The sequence below is a fragment of the Pterocles gutturalis genome, unplaced genomic scaffold (genome assembly GCF_000699245.1).
Source record: "Pterocles gutturalis isolate BGI_N339 unplaced genomic scaffold, ASM69924v1 scaffold2857, whole genome shotgun sequence".
In the NCBI taxonomy this organism is placed as follows: domain Eukaryota; kingdom Metazoa; phylum Chordata; class Aves; order Pterocliformes; family Pteroclidae; genus Pterocles; species Pterocles gutturalis.
The window spans coordinates 16,939-40,262 of record NW_010115027.1 but is presented as its reverse complement, the minus strand read 5'-3'; the positions used below and the strand labels follow the sequence as shown (position 1 = coordinate 40,262).

The following is a 23,324-nucleotide window of genomic DNA, read 5'->3' as shown; positions in this document are numbered from 1 at the left end:
GTTGACAAGATGTGTGAAAAGGTTTCCAGCCTGAGTAGTTTGGCTTTGCAAAAATAAGCTCATGTCAATGCCTTCAAAAACTTTTGAAGAAACAGGCTTCTTCAAAATATCCCTACCAGCCCTACTACAGATACCTAAACTGGAGTTGCTCACCTCTCATTGCTTAAAATAACCTTCACCGGCTTACCTTACGTGGACACACTTAAAGACACTGACCTGTCACCTGGACCTTTATGAGTGGTCCTGGATCTGAACATGACAAGTGAAATCTTCCCTATGAGAAAGACCCAAGGCAGGTTGGCTCACCACAAGATCTCACAAAAGGATGCCAATCTTCTGTGCAACACAAAAAAGGAAATAATACAGTAGCAATCCATTTCTTTTCCTTTTTGTGAAGAGGAAAATCAATCTAACACCATGACTTGTATGCCCTTTTGATTGTGTCCACCAAAGCCAATCACAAAGAAAAAAGTCTCCATACCTATTACTTTTGAAGTATTTTCCCAGTTAAACTTGGATTTTCTTAAATGTTAAGACAACAAAAAGATTTGGTTTATCTGAGAGAACTTTACTGCTTTTCCTAATAGTACAATGAAACGGGAAGTGCAAATGATCCAGATATTTAGTGGAAAGGGGGGAAAAAGAAAGAATTCAGATTTCAACACCCACTCAGCCAAAGCACCTTCACCAACTCATTTCTGAATGGTTTCAGAATGCTGCTGGGCTAAAAAACTCTCTCAGCTCCACTTAATTGTCTTGGTCTATCAGACTCTAAGATAGGCAAACTTTTGGCTTTAATTTTGCTCCAAATTTTCAAGGACAGGCAGTATCCCTCTCAAGCTTTCATATCAAGAGCCCTAATACAGAAATTTCAGATAATACCAGTTGCCTCAGTTTCTGAACTCACTAAGTCGACTGAAGAGAAAATAAGGCCTTAAACAGTAACTCACACAAAGCTGACCAAGTCTCTCAGAACTGCTGAAGGAAAGAATTTCTGAGTACATACTTAAGTGTACCTTACTTAAGAATGATTCAACATCTTCCTTTCACCCCCACAGTTAAGGATTTGGACAAAAAAAAAAAAAAAACCAAAACCAGAACAAACCATTCCTATCCTACAAAAAACAAAACCAAAACCAAAACAAACCATTCCTATCCTATAGTTTTGGTGAATGACTCTGCTGTTAAATTTCCAATGAGCACTGAAGAACAACTCTAAAAGGATGAGAAAAATAGGTTTAAAATACCCAATTAAAATGCAGATGTCTATAAAAGTCACTCTCAATTTCTCCACAGTGATCTCTGCTTGTCTTTTCCTCATCATTTAATTGATTACTTTTAATGACAGAACAGAAGAAATTCAGTTTCTGAACTCCCTGGGCTTCCTATAGAAAAAGTAAAGCCTAAAATAGTAACTAAGAAACTCACCAAAGTAACTGACTTAAATGAAAGATCTCACTAGTGCAGGGAAGGAACCTGCATTTAACTGATGTTTTGACAGACATTTTGAACTGCTGGTTTCATGTGTCCTTAGCCCAAGAAGTCCATTCTCTCCCAAAAGTATGTTTTAAGGATTTCATGTGTCCACCACGTAATCAAAAGAGGGACAAAGTGCAGTAGCCAGAAAAATTAGGTTAAACATTTCTGTTAGAGATTCTCCAATTACAGCATGAACCTTTAAATCTCAAATGAGAAAGGAAAACTACCCTGCACAGAATTACTGATCATCCGATCACCAGCTAAGAAAGAACTTTCTTTATTTTCTCCTAGTCCTATTAGGGACTAACAACTATTCAACTTCAGTGTCCTTAGATCCCTTCAATCAACTTGCAGCCTAAGATTGTCTGTTGCAGTTACACAGACCAATACAAAAATATTTTCAACATTCAAATTTTAAAGAGCCGAAAGACTGCACTGAGTAACATGAAAGGTCCAGCAAATAGCCATCTTACAGCTGATGACTAGTAAGTCCCCAAGACTTACCAGCTGATCTGCTAGCAACACTGCTCAAAGCCTTTGGAAACAGATGTAAATTGTGAACCCCATCATGTCTGAAGTTTAATTTATTTGATGTTAATAACAGTACACACAGGGTAGGTGGATACTAAATTATAAAGAAAAAAAATTGTACTGTCCATATTTAAATGAATGGAATACGGCAGGATCAAGCCGAAATCCCCTAACGTCAACAGCAGAGATATAAGAAATACCTCATGGTTCAACTCTTTTTTTCTGTATTTGCAAACAACTTTCGCCTGGAACATCTTAATTCACTAGAGTATATCTATAATTTGCTGAAAGCATTGGGAAAAGAGAGCGGAGGCATATGAAAATGTTTGGATGATCAATGAACTGACACACAAACAGGAACAGGAGTGCCTGCTGGAAGCCCTTGCCTTCACTGAGCAAATGCAGTTTCTGCAGAGATTGCTGTGCAAACCTTTCTTGGTGAAGTTACTTTCATACAGATGCAAATGGAGGGACATAGGTACAACAGATCATCTGTCTGGAGGAAACCTTTCACTTAATTCACCATGAAGCATTTTACAGTGATGTGGATGTTTGTTTGCTATGCTAATCTCAGACAGCATCTCAGGCCATTTAGATAAGGCATGTGAAGCCAAGGGCAGTCCAAATAAAAGAAAACAACTTGATTCAGAAATCTGATGACTTCATCAACCTGGCAAGTTTCCAGATCAAAGGAACTGCAAAACAGAGGAAGTAGCTGAAGCCTCATTTATATCTCAAACCCCAAAAGGTTCCTTATACTATATCCTGGGTATGACTGCTGCTGCTCCGCAGGAAATAGTTCTTAGCAATTCAGCTCCATTGACCTTATCTCTTCCAGAGTGGAAGTGATGTATTGCTGGTTAGACTGGATGGTTCGGTAACAACAGCTTGATGAAAAGAGACATTTTCTGTACATGCTGCTCCGCAAATGCTTGTCTTCATTTTTAAAGTATCCGGTCAATATTGATCTTTCAATACAAACACTTCTAAATAAGTCTAAATGTGTGAAGAAAATACATGAATCAACCATCGTAACAGCAATGCAAACTATCCAATCCTGTTCAATTAAAAAAAACAGCAGTAGCAATACGAGAGGAAAAGGTAAAAAAAAAAGAAACCAAATGTTCTTTGCAATTCTGGATTATAGCAGAACTTGTGCTTATAACAAAATAAACAGAAAATACTCCAATAAACTGACAATGCAATGTTTAACACAGGGCAGAAACTGCACTTTTTTGTAAGGTCAAAACCAACTGACCTTGAGGTCACAAAGAGTGGAATTTTGTACTTTTATCTACCCAATTATCACATTTGTTTCATCTGTAAGAATAGAATCACTGCATAAAGCTAGCTGCAAAGATTATTACTTGGGTTAAATATTTTCCTAGAAAATAAAAAAACCCTTTAGACTTAACTCAAGTTAGTGGGTCTAGAACAATCCCTATTTAAGAACACTGCTATACAAATACCTATTCCCCATATAAATCTAAAATGACACCACTATTCTATAGGAAAATCTAAAGGTCATCTAGAGGACTATTTCAGTAACATACTAGTCACTGGTTACTAAATTAAGTTCTTAAGTCATTTTGAAGGAGATGCTAAACAGCTGACCTGCTAACATCAAACAAAACCCCTTTGGCACTGCTGACCAGTGCAGACTATGAACACATTACGTAAACCCAATGATGTATAATCCAACCAGTATCAACAAGAGTAATATAACCTGCTACGATTTTACTGTTTTGTTATTTTTTGACAGAGGTACTTATCATGTGTTATTTTGCATATTTTTCCTGAGTTACACAAACATGCAATAAGCAATTTCATAATTAAATTTAACTGCAGTCCAATATTGAAGAATTATTCAGTCTGCTCTGAACTCTGATGGTTAATTTACTTACTGCAAGGTCTGAGAAATTAATTCATTAAGCTACTTAAATAATGAGGATACGAGGCCAACATACAGCAACCAAACCAATCTATTTCATATGAGAAAGTCACAAGATAGGCTGCTGCTTTTTCCCCAAGATGTCCTGGCTGCTGTTTATTCCTTCTTGCTAAGTTGGCATGGGATATACAGCACAGGGAAAAGGTCCAGCAGTTAGAAGTTACTCAGAGAAGAGAATCTGCTTGAGGTGAAATGCTAACTTAACTATGAGACAAAGAACATAATCAATATAATAAATGCAAAGTAGTATTTAGTGACATGGACACAAAACATAAATAGAGTCATTACAACAAGCCCAGTTACCAAAGACAAAGCAGAGGCAGGTAAGCAAAACAGCAGACGTACGTGAACACAGAATCTGAAACTACTTTTGTAAAATAGAAAAAAGAATTATGTTAGGCTGTATCAGACGAAAATCACTAAGCAATGTAATAGTTGCTCTGTGCTAGAAAAAATTTAAATACACTCGCATTCAAAAGAGGATGAAAAATGCTGAAAGACTGATTCTCTTTAACATGTATTTCCCCCCGTCAGCAGTCCCTAAATCTCCATTTCTGAGACAGGTAAGCAAATTAAACAAACTGGTGGCTATCACTCACATACCAAGGGAACAGAACAGAAAATTAATTGATGCAAATACTTAAAAGTCAACTACTACCACACCTATTTTACATATAAAAACAAAATATGAAAAAGGGCCTTAGATTACAGATGCAAACATCTCCATATGTGAGGAATTCTTTACAGGTGACTTAACTTAGTTTTGCAAATAAACTATCCACCTAACTTCACAGGAAATTTCCGGTTCTTCTGTCAGCATAAATAATAGAAATTTTCAGAAAGCAAATCAACGACCAGGCTCATTCTCATTCTTCTTTAAAACATACTTCTAACATTATCAGGAAAGTCTTTCTTTATTCTCTTCTTAGCATGCAACAGGTTTTTTTGTAGTTAAATTGTTATACTAAATGGTCTGAAACATAACTCTACTACAAGAAAAATTAACCACGTGTGCAGCATTTTGTGATATCCTGTACCACTGTTACCACTGTTTCATCAGCATTTTGCTGTTACCACAGCTTCCCTCTTCTCCTGCCACCAGTTCAGTTCGTTCTGGGAACTCACTACTAGAAAAATAGCAGTCTCTCTCAAATCACAAATTATACTCACATCCAAATAACCCAATAATATATTTGCCAAACACTTAAGAAGTCAATAATTTGGAGTGGAAGCAGGATTAGTTTTTAAGTCCGCAAGTGATGGTATCAATTCAGAAACATTTAAATATTAGTTTACAAATATCGCTTATAGCTTAACAGCGTCACAGACGTAACTTCACAAAGATATTGGCTCTAGACAGTAATTATATCCTCAGCCTAATGTTGCAGTTAATGGACATACACATTTCAATGATAATTGCAGTGCCTGAACACGATCATGTGCCTTTATTAGCAGCTACAAAATAAAGCTCAGTTACAGCCAATTGCACAACTGAACTATGCTAATTATTTATTTTTAAGATTGCCTGATTTGTGTTATAAAATTCTAAAATAAAATAGCACAGCACTTAAACCAGTGCTTTAATTGCAAACATGTGATTAAATATTATCTACATAAAGATTCACACAGGTTTTAGTTGTCATGACCAATAAGCCAAAAGATAACTTCAAAAAAAAAAAAAAAAAAGAAGGAAATTTTAAGGATTTAAAGATTATAAACAGCATTGCAAGAAAAAGAGGAAGACTACGAGTACATAAAGTAACATTTGGGAAGAGAGCAAAACAAAAATTCCCCAAGCAAATGCAAAAGTGAAAGTGCTGTAGAGTCCAAGAAGAAAAACATACTGATTCCTGCATAAAACAACAAAGTAAAAAAAATGACAATTGAGGATATGTAACATGAAGAATACTTTACAACTTGATGAGGAAACCAACGTTTATGACTCTGCAAAGTTCTTAGTGTTTGTCTTTATGTCCTGGCAGTTTCTTTGCTGTAAAGAGTTTCCAAGTGACAGAGAAATTCAATAAAGAAATTTCTAAAAGTTGTCAAAGAACAGGCATAGCGTATTCTGATTTAAAGTTTGCCAAGCCATTGTAATAAAGAATTGCTGGCTACTCCCACGAATTAAGTGTCACATATTCTAGCTCACTTGTTTTTAGTTTGTTGTTGGTGGGTTTTTTTTCATTTAAAAACAGAAAAACAAAAAAAAATTCTGCACTAAATACTTAAAGAATCCTGCAAATTATTAGATTTCTTCAAAAGAAATCTAATTATTTTCACATGAAGTAAGATGGTTGTCACTGCAAGCCACAATCCAGAATTAAAAATAACTATACGTTTTTATAAGCAACAGCACAATTAACTTAGCTTGTCCAATCTTTAGGCAATTAAATAAGTTCAAATATTGGTTCAGGGATATTTGCTGAACCTTCTTTTGCTCATGGCAGGATAAGAACTATGATGGAAAATATGAAAGGAGATCTGCCCGAGTAACATTTCCTTGAGTGAATCTTCTCTAGCTCCAAAACTTGCTAGAAATTGGTAAGACAGTCAAGAAGTCAGAGCCCCAAAGAGGAGAGAACCAAAGTAATTTACATACATATGAAGCAACATTTTTTTCTCAGGACTATAATAAAAAAAACCCCAAAAACCACACTGCCAATTCTTTTGTCCAAAAAACCTGATGAATTCCGAACACTAAGCTGCTGCAAGCCAAACTGGCAACTCCAGCCCCAGAAACAGATCCTACGCTTAAAAATCTGAGCTACAGATTTGACTAGTTTTGTGGTTGTCTCCATGCTGGATGACAGATATTTCATTCAAGCAAGATTAAATGTTCTCATCTCGTTTCTCCTCTTTAAAGCTTTGAAAATAAGACTTTTCTTTAAAAGTATGACTACAACCACCAGGAAATTACTTGTCAAAAACTACTATTCGTCTATTTCAGTCATATCTTTCCCCGCATTTTGACCATCCTGAATGCTGAATGTATGTAAAATGCTTGAAATCTCTGAAATTCAAGTTAGTACCTTGCAACCTCTGAAGTTCTCTAGGCATCTTACTTGCTCTGTTTTAAAGCTAAAAGTGTTTAGAATAGAAAGCTTAGAAAAAAGTAATTACTAAGATTTCTTAGGATGTCTGTATCAGTTCCACAGATTTTGAAAGATCCTGCAATACTTTGTTCACCATGATAATATCTACTTATTTCGTAGTTTGTACTAGCAATTATATTCTTTGTATTTCAGTATGGATCGTTAATGAATTTGGAGGCTTTTACGATCAGCACTATACAGTGCTTCCCTCCCAGCAGTTACCTGGAAGAACACATACCTGTCGTGTTTGATAAAACAAACCCAGTTCTGCTCCTGACATTCCTGTCCTGCCCATGTAACCAAAGCGGAAAGGCTACACACTACCTCAAAAGGAAAAGAAGTATTCAACAGCTGTTGAAACTTTTCCTCAGTACCAGCTGGATCCAAGCCCCAGTGAAGTCCATCCCTACTTTCTTTTCCTATATGCACTGCAAGGAGACTGGACGAGCACAGTGTGGTAGCTACGAAACTGAGTAAAAATGAGATTTGGCCCAGTGCAGCAAAAAACACCAGTGGCAGTATATTTCTTCTGAAACAACCAGTCTTAATTTTTCCTGGAATATGCCAAAGAAATAAGTTGTACCCAATTCTCACTGTGATGCTTCCTTAACAAACTCTAAATGTTAAACTTAAATGAGAGGCATTTCATGCAACCTGAAAAATATTCAGTTCAATTAAAAATAATTGATGCATGGTGAAATAATTCTTCCCAAAGCTGCTGTAAAATCTTCAAAAAATAAAGCTACTTAATAATTTTCATCTCCTACAGGCTAGAGAGAAGCATTATTGCATATTAAAAATTGGAGTGTGGTTTTCCCAGAGGTAAAAGAAAGTTATTAAAACAACCTATTTATTGTTGATATAACTATCCATTTGTGCTACACAAAAAGTAACAATTTCAGTACATTAAAAGAAAAGCTAATTAAGGCATAATTAGTATTTTCTATGTTTCGATAATTAAGGGTTAGTTGGCTATTTCTTTTCAAATTTCTATTTGATGTACCCCAACAATGCCTTTAATGAGCAGCTAACACTATTGAATCCCTGATGGCTGAGGAGTTTAGTGACCACTACTACATTACTTTCATTTATCACTGCCTCTTTACCTATAAATTAAAGTAGCCCTGTAGCTATGTTGATCTACTTTATATCAATTTCTTCATCCATATCAGCTGAATATGTATGGCATTAACCTCATTTACTAGTTTGGAAAAGCTGAATTAAAATGAGATCTAATTTCTACTGCACAGAACAATTTCAAAACTGCCTGCTAATTTCCAGCACCTGTCAGTGTTGTGATCTTCACCTCATTGTAATGAAATAAAACAGTATATCTATTTTATGGCTCTGAAAAGGATAATCATTCACAAGCGTTCAGGTATCATCACAAAGACCCTAGGACCCAGAATCTTTCATGAGACACACACTGATCAACACCTTTACCTGCACAGATCCCTGCTAAAGCCAGTGGGACTGCTGCAGATCTCTGGGTCTTTGACTGTGCAGTCACAATGTGAAAAGCAGTCACATTCTGCCCAACTACTTCCCCCCCCCCCCCTTTTTTTTTGCTAGGACATGCTTCTGTGTCTGCAGGCAATGTAATCAAAGAAATATACACATACTAAAAAAAATATCAAAATAACATAAGTCAACAGAATACACACATACATTTGAAGACAAACTGGCGTGCAGTGGTTAGTTGATACCTGGTTACATATGTTTTTTGCTTTCAGCTACTACAAACATATAGCAAGGAAATAATATTTTTTCTCACCTCTAAATACACTGTAGTGTAAATTCTAAACCTTTCAGATTTTTATCATAATGCAGATCTACCTCATACGACATCTATAATTTAAAGGCTTCAAAAACACATATTGATGCAATCCTAAATATTAATATAGTAACTTCTTTATATTGACCACATAAACAAATGAAATATGTACAGGATACAGTAAGAAATCCCACTCTATAATCATGCTTCAATTTGTATTTGTAAAGACTTCTTATGAAACACTAATACCCACTCCTACTTTTTTCTTCACTCTCCCCTGCCCTGGACTGAAAACCAGACCAGATTCCACAGATTACTCAACTGATGCGTCCACCAAAGGTGACAGCTGCCTCTCTTCATTTGTACATGGGTCTGTTTCAAAAAACCAGGAAAATCAGAATTCTAACTCCCACTTTTCTACCTTGGGTCCCTACCATTTCTTCTTCTGGCTGGGGCAAAACGAAAGCATGGCTTGCTGGAACACACCATTGCCAGTGATCTTCACTTCTGGAGGCATCCCTCAAACCACTGCCACCTGCTACAGATTAAAATTGCCTCCAGATTTCTCCAAACACATTCAGGGCTACTGTTTGATTAGAGAGAGCACAACAGGGAACCATTGATTGCTTCAGAGCAGAAGAGTTCACCTAAATGCATTTTAACCAATACATTCTTTTTAATACACAAAAGAACCACCACCCTTGCAAACATAACTATTCTGGTTAAGATAATGGGTGGGATTTCTTTAAAATTGCTCTGCTTATAAATGCTGGAAACAGAACTCCAGACATGATCTGTAATCGGGCTCTGCTGAAGAGCACAGCTCAGTCTCTAACACTTGCTATTGACAATGTTGTTTACACCACGCTACCCTTATCTCAGGTGAACAGGTTCCAGTTCTGACCTCTATGTTTCAGGTCCTGGAGTAGGAAACTAAAGGGATAACTCTAGTGAAATAGCGCCACATGCTGTAGAAAGTAAACATGACAAGTAAAAAAATCCAGAGAAAATCCTTAATCTCAGCTAGAATGCCACAAATAAACCCTGGAGTGTAGATAAGTGACGTGATAGACAGTACTATAACCTAATTCTAAACCCTACTTAATACTTATTAACTACATTAATATTTTAACGTAATATCTTGTCACATATAAACCCAGTAATTGTCCACTGAATACTTCTATTTTCAATCACAAAGTATCTAACAATTACAAGCATTCCCCCCAAAAACAGAAGCTGCAAAGGAACTAACAATAAAAAGAACTTTATTTCTGTATGCATATATTTTTCAAGAGCACACTATTAAGATAACTCTTAATTGTACCTCGAGAGAAAAGTCTTCAACCAAAATCATCTTTTTTATAAAATCATTGTAAGCTGTATAGATATGAAAAACCAAACACTGTTAAAAGTGTCAGGACTCCAGATTATGAAGACATTTTAGTGTTAAACTTTTTTCAAGTTAACATATGAAATCCTAGTAATTAACTTAGCTAAGCTGAATTTCCTATTATATATTAATCGGTAAAACTTATCCAACAAGTTACCATTTGATTTACTCTTGGCAATCTCTCACTACCAATTAGAGACAGTCAGAGAGCCAAACACGCCCGCCCATGCCACCAGCTGCTGATCCAGCCTCTCCCCGGGGGGAGTCTGGAATAGATGCCGACTGAGCCACTCTAGGGAAGGCGAGGGAACCTCTCCTGCTGCTTTTTATTCCCCTCCAAGGACAAATCTCTGACATGTCCTGGAAGCAGGAAAAGGTCCTGGCTAGCAAGGTTTGCCTTTTTATCCTTGTTTAGCCTAAATTAGTGTCCCAAGTGCAAGTGTTGAACCATATCATCTGTGTTAACAAACACGCTCTGCAACACCACAAGCAGCATTCAAGTGCGAGGAGCAGATCTCGAGATCTGGTCCACCTGCCACAGCAAGGGAAGAACCTGCAGGTAACTCATGAAGCACTTGCTTCAACTCTGCTCTAACTCACAATTTTAAAAGGCAGCTGAAATACACTTGTGGCACCCCAGCTTGTTTTTGCACTTGCCATGGGAAGTTACACAACTTGGCAGAAATGTCACCAGACAGTCACTCTGAACTGCAGGCTCTCCAGTGAAAGTCTCACCTGTGGCTGGATAACTAAGACAAGACCTTTCTCAGCATGAATAAATGCAGAGTGAACTCATGTTCTGAGCTGGAAAAGGAGTCGGTCTCCTCTGCCAACCCCTCACGCTCAAAGACACTGTAATTCCTGTCACTCTTAGTACTCACACTCTTTTTTCCTTTTAAAATGGCTGTAATGAGTTACTCGAAATATGGCAGGCTAAAATAAAATCCTGAAATAACAGAAAAATTCTTTACCGGTGACTGATTGACATAACACAGAATAGGAGGGCTTATTTCCCCCGTAAGCATGCTCTCCACTGGCTAAGCCATAGCAAACAACTACAACCATTTGTAATAGGAACCATGAGATTAGAGCACCAGGACCTTCTGGTTTATTTTGTATTTTTATGGAAGAAAGAACTGAGTATACCACAGCATCTCTGATAGTACACACCAGCGCTCTGTTCCTGGCATAGTTAAAAAGTTTTCCCTAAGTCTTCCTTGCTCCAAGTTAAGCCAACTACATCCTGTCTTTCCCTTGAAGGTCGCTGAAAACATCTGGTCACTAGTTTTTCTAAAATAACTCTTGACATCCTTGATTTTTGTCCCACCCCAATATTCTGTTTGCTAAACTAAACCAAAGCAGTATCTTCTGCATCTTATTTGTGTTGTCGTACTCTCCCATTCGTCTACAAATTCTACAGTTTTCCCAAAAGAGTGGTGCCCAAAACTGGACATGTTATTCCAGCGGAAGCCCTGTTAGAACCAACTATTCAGAATTGAATAAGAAATTTCAGCACAACGTTCCTACTACTACATCCACAAAAACGTTATATTTTTCTTGTGTGCAAAACCAGCACACAGTGTTGAGTTACACACTCTCCATAGCATTTTCTGAAATAATGCTGCCTGGTCAGAGAGTTCCCAGTGGTAGCTGTAAGCACAATTTTCACTCCTAAGCATGGTCTTTTACCAGCATTTTAAACTTTCAGGTTATTTCCCCTGGTTATGAAGATCATTCTGAATTCAAATCCTGTCCTTTGCACTTAAATTTCCTCCCAGTCTAGTGTCACTTGCAAATATAATAAAATAATGGTATCATTGTTGATATGTTAAGAATACTGCAAATAAAAGTCTCATTCAAGACAGCAATGTTTTCTCTAACAAACAACACGTGCTGGGTGTCAGGAATCGGATGTCAATACAATATTACACTCCTTACAGGAGCAGCTAACGGTGGCACGCTACGCTAATGCAAGTCTCATTCAAGACAGCAATGTTTTCTCTAACAAACAACACGTGTTGGGTGTCAGGAATCGGATGTCAATGCAATATTACACTCCTAGCAGCTAACGGTGGCACGCTACGCTAATGCTACAGCTACCACAGAGAGAAGCTGAGGCTACAACCTGAGTAAAGGCAGTTCAGTGCTGTTCCAGCTAACTTCTCTTCTACTACCGTGTCAGCATCCAAATCAGCAATATGTCACAAAAAGATGACTATGAAGGCTAAGTCATATCAGCATTAAAACAAAACATGTATTGACAGACAAATAGATATGAATAGTGCTGTACAGTACCAGAGAATTCAGTCTGGTATTCAACAGAAATGTAATGTATATTCATTCAAAGGTCTATCTGATCCAAAAGACAGTATATATTGATGTATTACCATTGTATGGGGAGTGTAATGGTACTAAAAGTATATTACAGTATCATGGAAGAGATCTCCAAGGTTTTGCTGTTCTTCCTTAGACAGCATGCCCCCGTGGACTGTTTAATATGAATGCACCACTCTACCTACCCAATTTTATTTTTCTATGAGTTTGTTTTTATTATACACATGTACTTAAGAATATGAGTTAATGAACAAAATTTATATATTTGTATAGAAGACTTGTACAATTTCATTAGCCTATTCAGCCTTCTCTAACCATTGTCTTTCTGTATGCAAGCATATGATCAGATAGAGAAATACTCTCAAAAATTACTTCAACGTGGCTGAAGCATGCAGAATTTCCATTATCCGTTCTGTAAATAAAACAATTCAAGCAATCCTGAATATTTATATAAATGTATATTAACTTAGTCATTTGATATATGTCTGATTTTTCTGCTTCCAAGTGTGAGCCTTTTTATTGCATATTTGTAGATAGCTGCCAGCGAGACACAGTATCAGAGGATTTACAACTGCGAGGGTAGAATGCCATCTGCTGCTACACTTGCTGCTACAGCAGGATAAAACACAAGAATCGTACAAGTGCTGCCTTCTGTCTTTCTCTTAACTGTAAAATGTATACAAACACCTAATTTTGTATTATTAAAAATTTAAAGCACCGAAACTGGGAGCTCAGATGCCTTCCACACAGCGTTTGTTATAAGATCTGGTAAAATAACGTGATCTGGACCACGGGATTCTATCAATGCAAATGAGAGGCTGTGGTATTAGGCCTACTAGAACAAAACAAAAAGAAAGTGTAATTTGACTGCATATAAAATTATACTGGTAGATAATGTAATCAAACTATATATATTAAAAAAAGAGCACACTGAAAATGCATTTGCAATGAACTATGGAGTTGCTAGACTGGGCTTAGAATTTAGAAACACCCCTTGAACTGTGATGCACCATGAAAGCCTTGCAAAATCCCCACTTCCCAGTCCGGTCACATACAAGGCAAATGTCATAAGCAAAGGCAGTATATGGACATGATATATTACCAGTTTGATTCACGTCCACTTATCAGGGTTTGGGGAAAAACCAAAACAACACTAAACTGTTTTCTTAAATTCATCCTACAGCTTTCCTCCATGTCCTTTTGGTAAAAGTTAATTCTTTCTGTTCAAAGTGCTCTTAAGTAAATCAAATGGAAACATCAGCCAGCATTTTACTCAATAATTAACCATTTAACCTCCCACACACAACACAATCACAGAGGCAGTCTTACGGTTACTCAGAACACATTGCTCAGCTGGATAAATTCGTAAGCATTGAACTCTTGGGTAGCTGGCAAAAGTTCGACATTTTTTCTACTGACAACGGAGCTCCAGGTGATTAAGTATAAATAATACACTTCAGGTTTTTTGCACTGCTTCACCCACACACAAATGCTTCTTCCAGCTTTCTATAAGGACAGACATAAAAAGCTTGGGTACATAGTCTCCTAGAACAATCTTTCATAGCATACTGCACATCGATAGGGCTCCTCCACGCAGTTACACCTCAATCAGGCAGAATATAAAGTGAGATCCAAACCCTCAAAATAGCATAGAAAGAAAAAATAATCCAGGAATTACAGACCAGAATAACAACTACTGTACAGCCATGTTGCCTTTGAATTGCCATCAGCAGGAGTTATGCTAATGAAAATACCAGGAGCACAAGTACATTTTTACTGTGTACGTTCTGTTACTTGGCATTAGGGCAGTGCACCATATTTAAAAATGACAAATCAGCTTTGACAATTGAAAGGAACACATTGCTTTCACAAAAAAGTAATTCAGTATAGTGTAAAACTTTATTTTTAATATTAAGTAAGGAACCGTTCAATAAAGTTGAAGTACAGTTCAAACCTGAAGGGATAAAAGAATTCTTGAGAGTGGGACCGTTCACTGGAAAGCAAGGATAGGGCACTACACAAGTAAAACCAAATCTCAGTCACTGTCACAATTCTTGCTAAAGATTTGCTTGGGGCTCCAAAAGAATTCTTTCAGTCTTTCTCAAGATCAATTGATCTCATCTTACTGACATTCTCTTTATAACATCTACATTATGACTGTCCCCTACAGTTAAGGTGAATTAACTGCTGCTTCTCCAAAAATGCATCTTACTTTTCCCTCTTCCCTATTTAAAATGCAGAAAAGCCAAGTAATGTGAGAAAGACAGTGGAAACCACATAAATGAGTAACTGTCAAAAGAACAGAACTATTAAAAGAATAAATCTTGTGTACCCAGCTGTGAAATATAACACAATATAGCAGAACCCTGCTAAATGTTTGAAACAAAAAATTGAAATGCAAAGTAACCTAAAATTGTTTAATGAACATAGCTGTTAAAATGTTAACTCCTTGCATGCCAAAACACAAAAGCATACGTGGTAGGAAGCCTGCTCAGAGGAACACCACATTAAGAAGTTCTCTAGCTATCTCTCCATCGAGCCAATTAGCCACCAACTAAGCTCAACAGCTTTTATGTGCAAGATATATTGACAGGTCAATTTCTGCACAGGCTTTTTATTTCAAATGTTGTGGTTTACAGCAAATATTTACCTTTGAGGTGTGCTGAAGCTGGTCTCCCACATATGTTTTACGGAACTGATCCAAGAACCACAGAATTGCCAGTTCTACTTTTTCACTACTAGACTGTGGTAACTGGGCATCCATCAAAGATATCAGCTGAAAAACTCTTAATGACAGAAAAAAACATTTTCAGGAAGAACTCCCAAATTCAACTATATTGTCACAGCTAATTTCTTTAGGAACCCATCACTCATTTTTTGTTTGCCTACCTTTCTTCTAGGATTTTGTTTTGTTTAAATGCTGATTACGCTAATTGACCACTATTAAACAGAAACATCAACATAATGCTTTTCTAAATACTTTGTCACTTGAAATTTTCTCAGATACATACATTAAGACTGTGGTGAGTTTGTAAAATGTGTTTTTCTTTCTTACAGCATCAATTCCATAACGAAAGAAACAAAGAAATTTGAGAAGCATGAGCCTCAAACGGCAAGTGCAAGTTGAGAGCTGGTCAAGTTCCCTGGAAATTGAAACTACTGTACTTAGAAATAAATTTACATATGCAGTATACAATGCACTGTCTGCCTCGCTTCTTCTCACTACTGTCTCTCCTAAAACATATGAACGAACATGTATTGCTGATCTAAATCCTTACTTGGTATATATCTCCATATTACCAGGACTGATTTCAAAGAATCAATTTCAGCCTGTGTCAACTAAGAAAATTGGATACTTTTTTTTAAAAAAGGAATATTCATTTATTTAATTTCCATGTTCTTGTGCTATCTATTCCTTGAAATCCTCATTCCCTAGCAATTCAAAAAATTAGTCTCACCTTTCGCCAACTCTGAAATATATTGTTACTGGATTTGAAGTCAGTAACTACTTCATCTGTAACTCTGTATATTAAAAACCTCTCACTTTTAATAAAAACATAGTGGAAGACTGCTAACATCACAGAGCCCCAGGGTAGATTAGGAAGGCAAGAAACAAAGGAGAAAATGTACAGCTTTTTATCCAGTTCTAAGTTGTATGCACTTTTTCATGTGTTAGCTAGTAGAGGCAAATAAAAGGAACACATTTGCATGCCTTTAACATACTTGTGGGTGAAAACATGGATTAAGAAGGTGTTTGCCACATACTTTGTGTTTGCCATAAGGAATACACACCATTCACAATAATCCCTAGCTCACCCCTTGCCTGAAACTTGCAGAAAGATGACTGTAGCGTGCACATTTTTAAATCTAGAGCCTTCTTTTTTATTCCAAGCTCTAGCCTAAAAGTCTACATTTTCAACTGTTGATCAGCAGTTCCTCCACACTTCTTCACCCGCAATCATTAATGTAAAGAAAGTACTGCAGAAAATAACAGCCATAACTCACAACTAGTAAAATTAACACTTGGTACAAGTACCAATGTACAAAGGAAAACAGGTACCTCCATGGGCATATCTAAACAGTGCTTATAGTAAGAAACATATTTGCTTTTAATTCTCTTCCTTTCCTCTCAAGCACGGTTTTCAAATGACAGCCTTAATGACTCCTTCACTGCTCAGGATAATGACACAGGAAAGAACAAAGCCACTGGAATGGTCTCAATTCACCAAAAGTCAATACAGTGCTTGAACACCCTCCATGCAAGAACTGGACAAAAATCGACTCATTTAAACTCTAAATCTCTGCTAATACTAAACATTATTGAAAAAAATCAAAATAAAGAATTCAAAACAAGCACTACTTACCGACAGGATAGTTCTCCATCCATGGCATCATGTTCATCAGTACTAGTGTATGTTAATCGTCCTCCCACAAAAGTACCCACAAAATAGACAAGCCATGCCAGACGTCCTAACATTAAAAAGAAAGGAAAACAGTTAATGATTATAAACTATTATGCCAGGACAATACACAATAATAATAAGGCATCAGCAGTTCTATAAGGTATCAGACTGTGGAACGCTGTCAGAGTGGTTAGGTTTCTCCCCTTACTAGGTTTAAAACCTACACAGACAAATCAACTAACAAAAAATTCTAGGCAGAACTGACAGATAAACTAGAACACCCTATTAACCTGGACATCCTTATAAATGAAACACAAAAGAATTAACCTAAAACACAAACTAAACAAACTCAGCCTGATAAGATCAGATATACAATTAATATACTATCCTCATTTGCCTGCTAGAAGTTACTTCAAGGCATGGAACAATTTTATCTACAGTGGGGCTGTTATATGTACTTATCATAGCATTAGGAAGCAATTGAGACTCACTACAATCTACTTGCTGCTTAGTTCCACTTCAAATTAAAAACTATTTGTAATATTAAACTAATACCTAAAGTCAGCAATTTTGCAAGTGAGAAGAGATTTGCACATAAAACAGTATTTATGTCATAAATCAGACATGTTCTCCAGGAAAAGAGTTTGTCAACTACCACACAGTTTTGAAAGTCTCCATAGACTGTCTCCTAAAAGGGTCTGAAAGACAGAGCTCATCCATTTCTAGCCATGCTGTCACGCCTTCTGATCTCACAGATAATTTGCTGTCAGCGTCCACTACAGCACTTAGAGGATCCACTGGCAAAGTACTGATCAAGTGAAATACAATGTAAAGATCATAATTTCTGTAAAGCTAAGGTTCCATAAGTAACTCTCTGAATTTGTGTATGCAGTGTATTTTGCACAAACTTTGAAATAGTGAAATCCCACTTTATAAATATGGAACTCCAGAGAATTCTTTCAGCCTCTCTCTGCTGGAAAATCCCTGCCGTGTTTCAAAAACTGGATTATTTTAATCTCTCTGGCACATTAAGAGGGAACATCTTCAAATTTAACCTACTGATACCTACTCAAGCCATGCAGATTCCTGCTTCAGCTTTTTAAGCTGTGAATCCAGTAACTAGTGGCATCTTTTCCCAGGAAAGATGCAGTTTTTCCCTAAAGTAGGATCAAAACTAAGATGTGAATAGGAAAGTAACATACAGACCTGCACTGAGACTGTCAAACAGTAAAGCTACTTTTAGATTCCATCTTCATTTGGCAAAATATACTTTGTAGTAAGTTAAAATGAATTGCTTGAAAATAACAACACAGTGAGGGTAACTTAGTATCCATGTAAGTTAAATCAAGTTGCAAACAAGGTTTCTCAATAAGTGAGATATTTACATAAATTAGAAGATGTTTTGCCCTCATTACTAGGAATCTACCAAGTGACCATAGCATAATTTACAAGAGTGAAGACAATACCCCCATGAATAAAGTGTCTTCCGAACATAGTTTGAAGTTTAACATAAAGAATAAACTACAGATAAAGAAATGAGGTCACATTATGACTGTAAAAAAATATTTTATTTTGGATATTTCTACACACATATCAAGACGTGCACAGTATCTACTAAAAGTCTTGAGGTTTCATGTTTGTTTCAAATCCCTGACAAATTAGTCTTCACGTAATAACATCAAATTGTACTTAATTTCCCTTTGTGTTTTGCATTGTTGTGTTCTGAGAGAGCACTGAATGCTCTACTTCCTAAGCTCCTTCAGCCAGGAACTATTAATAGTTCTGAGGTGTTCCAGCATCCTTATGGCCTGCATCTGTTGCCTATACATCATAAGTAATTCTATTTCAGTCAGAGGTACATAGTACAGTGTGTTCTATACATAAGAAAGATGCAGAGATCAAATATACATCAAAAGATAATACTGATTATGGAATAACACACAGATTATTTCAACACAAGTACAGGAAAGAATTCAGGTTTTTCTTAAATCTCAGTCTTATTTAAAAAAACCCACAAAAATATGTAATACACTCTGAGATCCATAACAGAAAACACTTTGCAATAGGGAACAAGTGTTGACTTTTCAAATCGGATATATGAGGAAGACTTGTAAATATCTTCTCCTATTGTTCCTGCTCCATCCCTAATAATCTGGAAGGACAGTATCAGCAGTCCAACAACTAACATATTTCCCTGTTTCAAGACCTGGGCTTCTTCACAAACAGGACGCTTCAAGGAAAACCCCACCAGATACACTGCACATTGCAGCACAAACAGCTGTTAACTTAGGACACTACATGATTGCACCATCATTAGCAAAACACTGGAGCTGAAATGTCCAAGAGAACAGACATTGCTCCAATGAATTTAGCATCAACAGCTACTAAAGAACGGCCATCTGAAGATGGTATCAAAAAGCAATTGTGAAGTGATGCTAGCTGGTTCAAAGAGCAGAGCCACCACTTTGGCCAACAGTCTTTTTTTAAAATAAAAAACTTGTCTTCCTTTTCACAAATTGCAGTAGCTCATTTTGAAGTACATAGGTATTTTTCCAACAATAGCCCTCTTCTCTTAGCACAATGCCAATTAACAGGTATGAGTCCTTTCTCTCTTTTATACCTTCACTGTTTAAAATTTTCAGTGCATTTGCTTTTGCAATTACTGAGGCAGACAACATATTTTCTTTTAGAAAATAATTATAGCTGTAATAATCTGTAATTATGGTTTACAATAGCAATAATCCCAAAGAAATCAGTCATTACCACAGATCACAAGTAATCATTAACTACTGTTAATGACCCATTTCTTGGGGATTATTGTTTTAGTAAACCATGACCACATCACTATTGATATGAAGAGCAAGACAGTATAATAAAATGAGATCTTAATATTACATTAACTTATTTTGTAACATTAAAAGCCATTAAACATCTAAATTTAACTACGTATATCTGGGGGATGTAACAGTTATTGTTCAATATGAGCACAAATGTTTAGTTTGCAGAAAAGAAACATAGTATTTAAACTGCCTGAAATGTTGTCTAATGCAGAATAGCAATTCCCAGAGCACTGACACGGAAAGATTCCAGCTGATTGTTTCCCTTTGAGTGGGGAATGGACTATAAATTCAGGTTGCAGCTGGTCAATGAAATCAGGTCATTAATGAAAGTCCTCCCAAATAAAAGTTGATAGGTGTATGGAATAAAGTAGAATTAATAAAAAAGGTAAGTAGGAGGCCTTATATAAACTAGGGAAAAAATGGCTCCTACATAGAAGAAAAACAGTATATTCAAACTGTCAACAAAATAACAGCAAAATAAATCACAAACATTTAATGGCATGCAAAAACCCCCAGATGTATTAAGCAGTAACCTGTCTCACCTTTTCAAAACAACACCATTTATCCAAGTAAAGATGCAACAGCCATAAGATAACTATATTAGGAAAGAGGCAGTAGTTATAAAGACAATTTAAGTGAGACACAGAGAGGACTGAAATAGGTATATGAAAAAAATACGCTATTAAGTACTTCTTATTTTTACAACTTACACTACAATACATAACTTGAGTTTCTTGAAAATTAGCTAATTCATCTTAACTGAGCTGTATAAAATAAAGTTTTTAAAGTTACATTAATTTTTACAGACAGATAAATGCAAAAAGAATGAAAGTTAACATCTTCATTTTCAAAAAAATGTTCATCAAGTTGCAGCTGGTTCCCATGAGGGCACTGGAGGCACTAAAATGTTGATTTCAGAAATTAGAAGTTCTTACAGCTCTCATACCTATATTCTAAAGATGTAACAAGATGTTAAAACAAACACATCAACTGCCAGTGTATCGTATTTAATACAAAGACAACTGGTAAAAATGTGGTGCAGGGTAACTTGGATCATTAATTCCTAGTTTGAGAAAAGGTCTAGCTATATCTGCCATAAGAACTTCACTCTTTTTCATATGCAAGTATATGGTTATTGGCACATAAATCCCAGCCTGAAAATTAAATTGAATACTAACCTTCCTGAACTGTGATTTCTAAGGGATTCCTACTAGAAGAGCGCAATAGTTTTTGGTAGCTTTGTGCATTTTGGTCAAACAACTGTACAAGAAGCGTACAGGTCTTGTCGTATTCACACCTGCTAACTGTGCACAGTTGCTCCAGCTGTTGGAAAACTGTAGCTGTATCATCCAGTGGATCTTCTAAGCCATCTCTGGAACAGAGATAAAAAGTAACCACTTAGCCACTATTGATTAAAAGCTCTTTCTGTTTTCCCATCCAGATCCTGTACCACTGTTAACCACTTAGCCACTATTGATTAAAAGCTGTTTCTGTTTTCCCATCCAGATCGTACCACTGCCACTGAACTGGTGAACTAAAAAAGCCTTAGCACCTGGTGAATACAACAGACAGACAGAAGATCTCATTTTATTTACATACATACCCATACACATCATTTGAACACATAAGAGTACTCTATCTGTGTGACTCCCTCTTAACACATTAAAATGTGTTAAAAGCAAAGAAGAAAGGAGATAAAGTTGGCAGCATGAACACAGAAAGGTAAATCCTGAAGAGCTAAGGTCCACTGTGCCCGAACAGAGTATTAACAAGCAGCATGTTTCTCACAGGATGATGGAAGGAAAGAATGGAATACTTCGTAGAAATGGATTGTGCATATTCATCAAATTAAGCACAAGACTGATACCAAAGCCAACAAGCAAGCTTCAGTAAACTTCCATGCAACTGCTTTACAAACCTTTATTTTATTCTGCTGTAAACAAGCTGTGACTCTACGGAATGCCTGTAACAAAGAGGCCAATAGCTCTTGCCATAAAGTGTAACTATGCTCATTACACAAATCACAATAGGAGAGGTTTATTCCCCAGAATGTCACCCTTCTGTTGTGCAGGCAGCAGACAAAGATTATATCCAAAAAGCTAGCAAAGCTAACAGTGCTAACATCCAAACTTTGGATGTTTGTATCTTTCCAAACTTTGAAAGATATACAGCGGATGAAAATCCTAATGTTCAAGATGGGCTGAAAAAGACCTCTTCTCAGGTATTTACAAATACCTGAAATAAAAGCTCTCCTTCTAGTTTGTAGAAAAGCATCCACTTGTAGACCCTTTGTGGAAGAATCATTAGTTCCTCACCCACCCTTATGTAAAAGGGAGAATAGCTATTCAAACTCCTCAAAACAGCAAAAGTAACTCCCCTTCCCTTGTTCCAAGTTACTTCCTGCTCTGTCTGTAGCCCCAGCTGAATGCCTCTTGAATTGAGGGTGACGTTATCGACCAAGCTGGTTTGTAAGAAAACTGGCCATTCCAGAAAGCAGGATTTGTTTGCAAAGATATCAGTTATCCTTGGAGCAAATGGAAGAAGTTTCATGAAATAGGCTCACAGACACCCCATGCTGCTCAAGAATGGGTCTGGATGTTTGATATTGAAGTCTACATTTGATATTACTGTCTATAGAAATGCCACAACTGAGGATCTCCATGGCATAAAAGACAATACCACAGTGGCATACAAATCACTTACAGCTGGGAACAGACACATGCCAACAGCATTACCAAGATTGTCTCAAGAATGATACACACCTGTAGAAGAGATCAGCACCTTCATCTTTTTTCTGTTGGCTTTTTTCACAGATTAGAAAACTTACTCCTCCATGATGTAACAAGGACATCTGGAAGAATCTCTCATCAGTGCCAAACAAAGAAACTGAATTTTCAGTGCTGATGGTGATGCTTATGAAGACAACAGCACATTTCAATGGAGCTGGTCATGCCTGATGGTTTGACCCAGAAGCTCAGCCCTACTGAGTGCTTCAAGTCTGGAAGCTGATAGAGAATGAGCCACTCAGTAGAGAAGAAAGACGAGACATTAAGGTTCAACCCTGAGACTCCCCTACAGGAAAGCTGAACAGAGAAGATAACTTAAAAATGCCAAAAGAAGTGTAGGCTGGTTGAGAGAAGGAAAACTGACTACACCTGCAATCAGCTGCTTGTTCTTCCCCGTCCTAACACTGGAAGCTCCCCCAGGTACTATTCATTCTTATTCCTGAGACAATGATAGAGAAGCTCACGATTTTGAACCATTAGGAAGTCAGCCTTTAACACACCTATGGTGATAACATAAGGCAAATAACACCAGCTGTAGCTTAGTCACTAAGTGGTAAGATGAGAGGCTACATAATTTGCAGACATGAGATTTTGGCTAAGCTGAAACAAAAGGACAGCAATTGTGAAGTTGAATGCACTTCCTCACACAAACTGAACAAATGACATCACCTCAGCAACATAAAACTGAAAAGGAAAAGCAGATGTGGCTTGTTCTGCAGTCCCATAGTCTGACAGGAGATCCTA

At 36.8% G+C, this 23,324-nt stretch overlaps 1 protein-coding gene across 1 annotated transcript in view; it reads right to left on the bottom strand.

The window, feature by feature from the left end:
- RANBP17 (RAN binding protein 17) overlaps positions 1-23,324 on the bottom strand; it is a gene marked incomplete at its 5' end in the record, with an annotated part of 125,662 nt that overhangs the window by 88,347 nt on the left and 13,991 nt on the right. Inside the window, 3 exons of the mRNA XM_010075006.1 lie at positions 15,202-15,337; positions 16,916-17,021; positions 20,973-21,166. Of these exons, the coding sequence (XP_010073308.1) occupies positions 15,202-15,337; positions 16,916-17,021; positions 20,973-21,166 (436 nt within the window). The remainder of the gene's footprint in view (positions 1-15,201; positions 15,338-16,915; positions 17,022-20,972; positions 21,167-23,324) is intronic.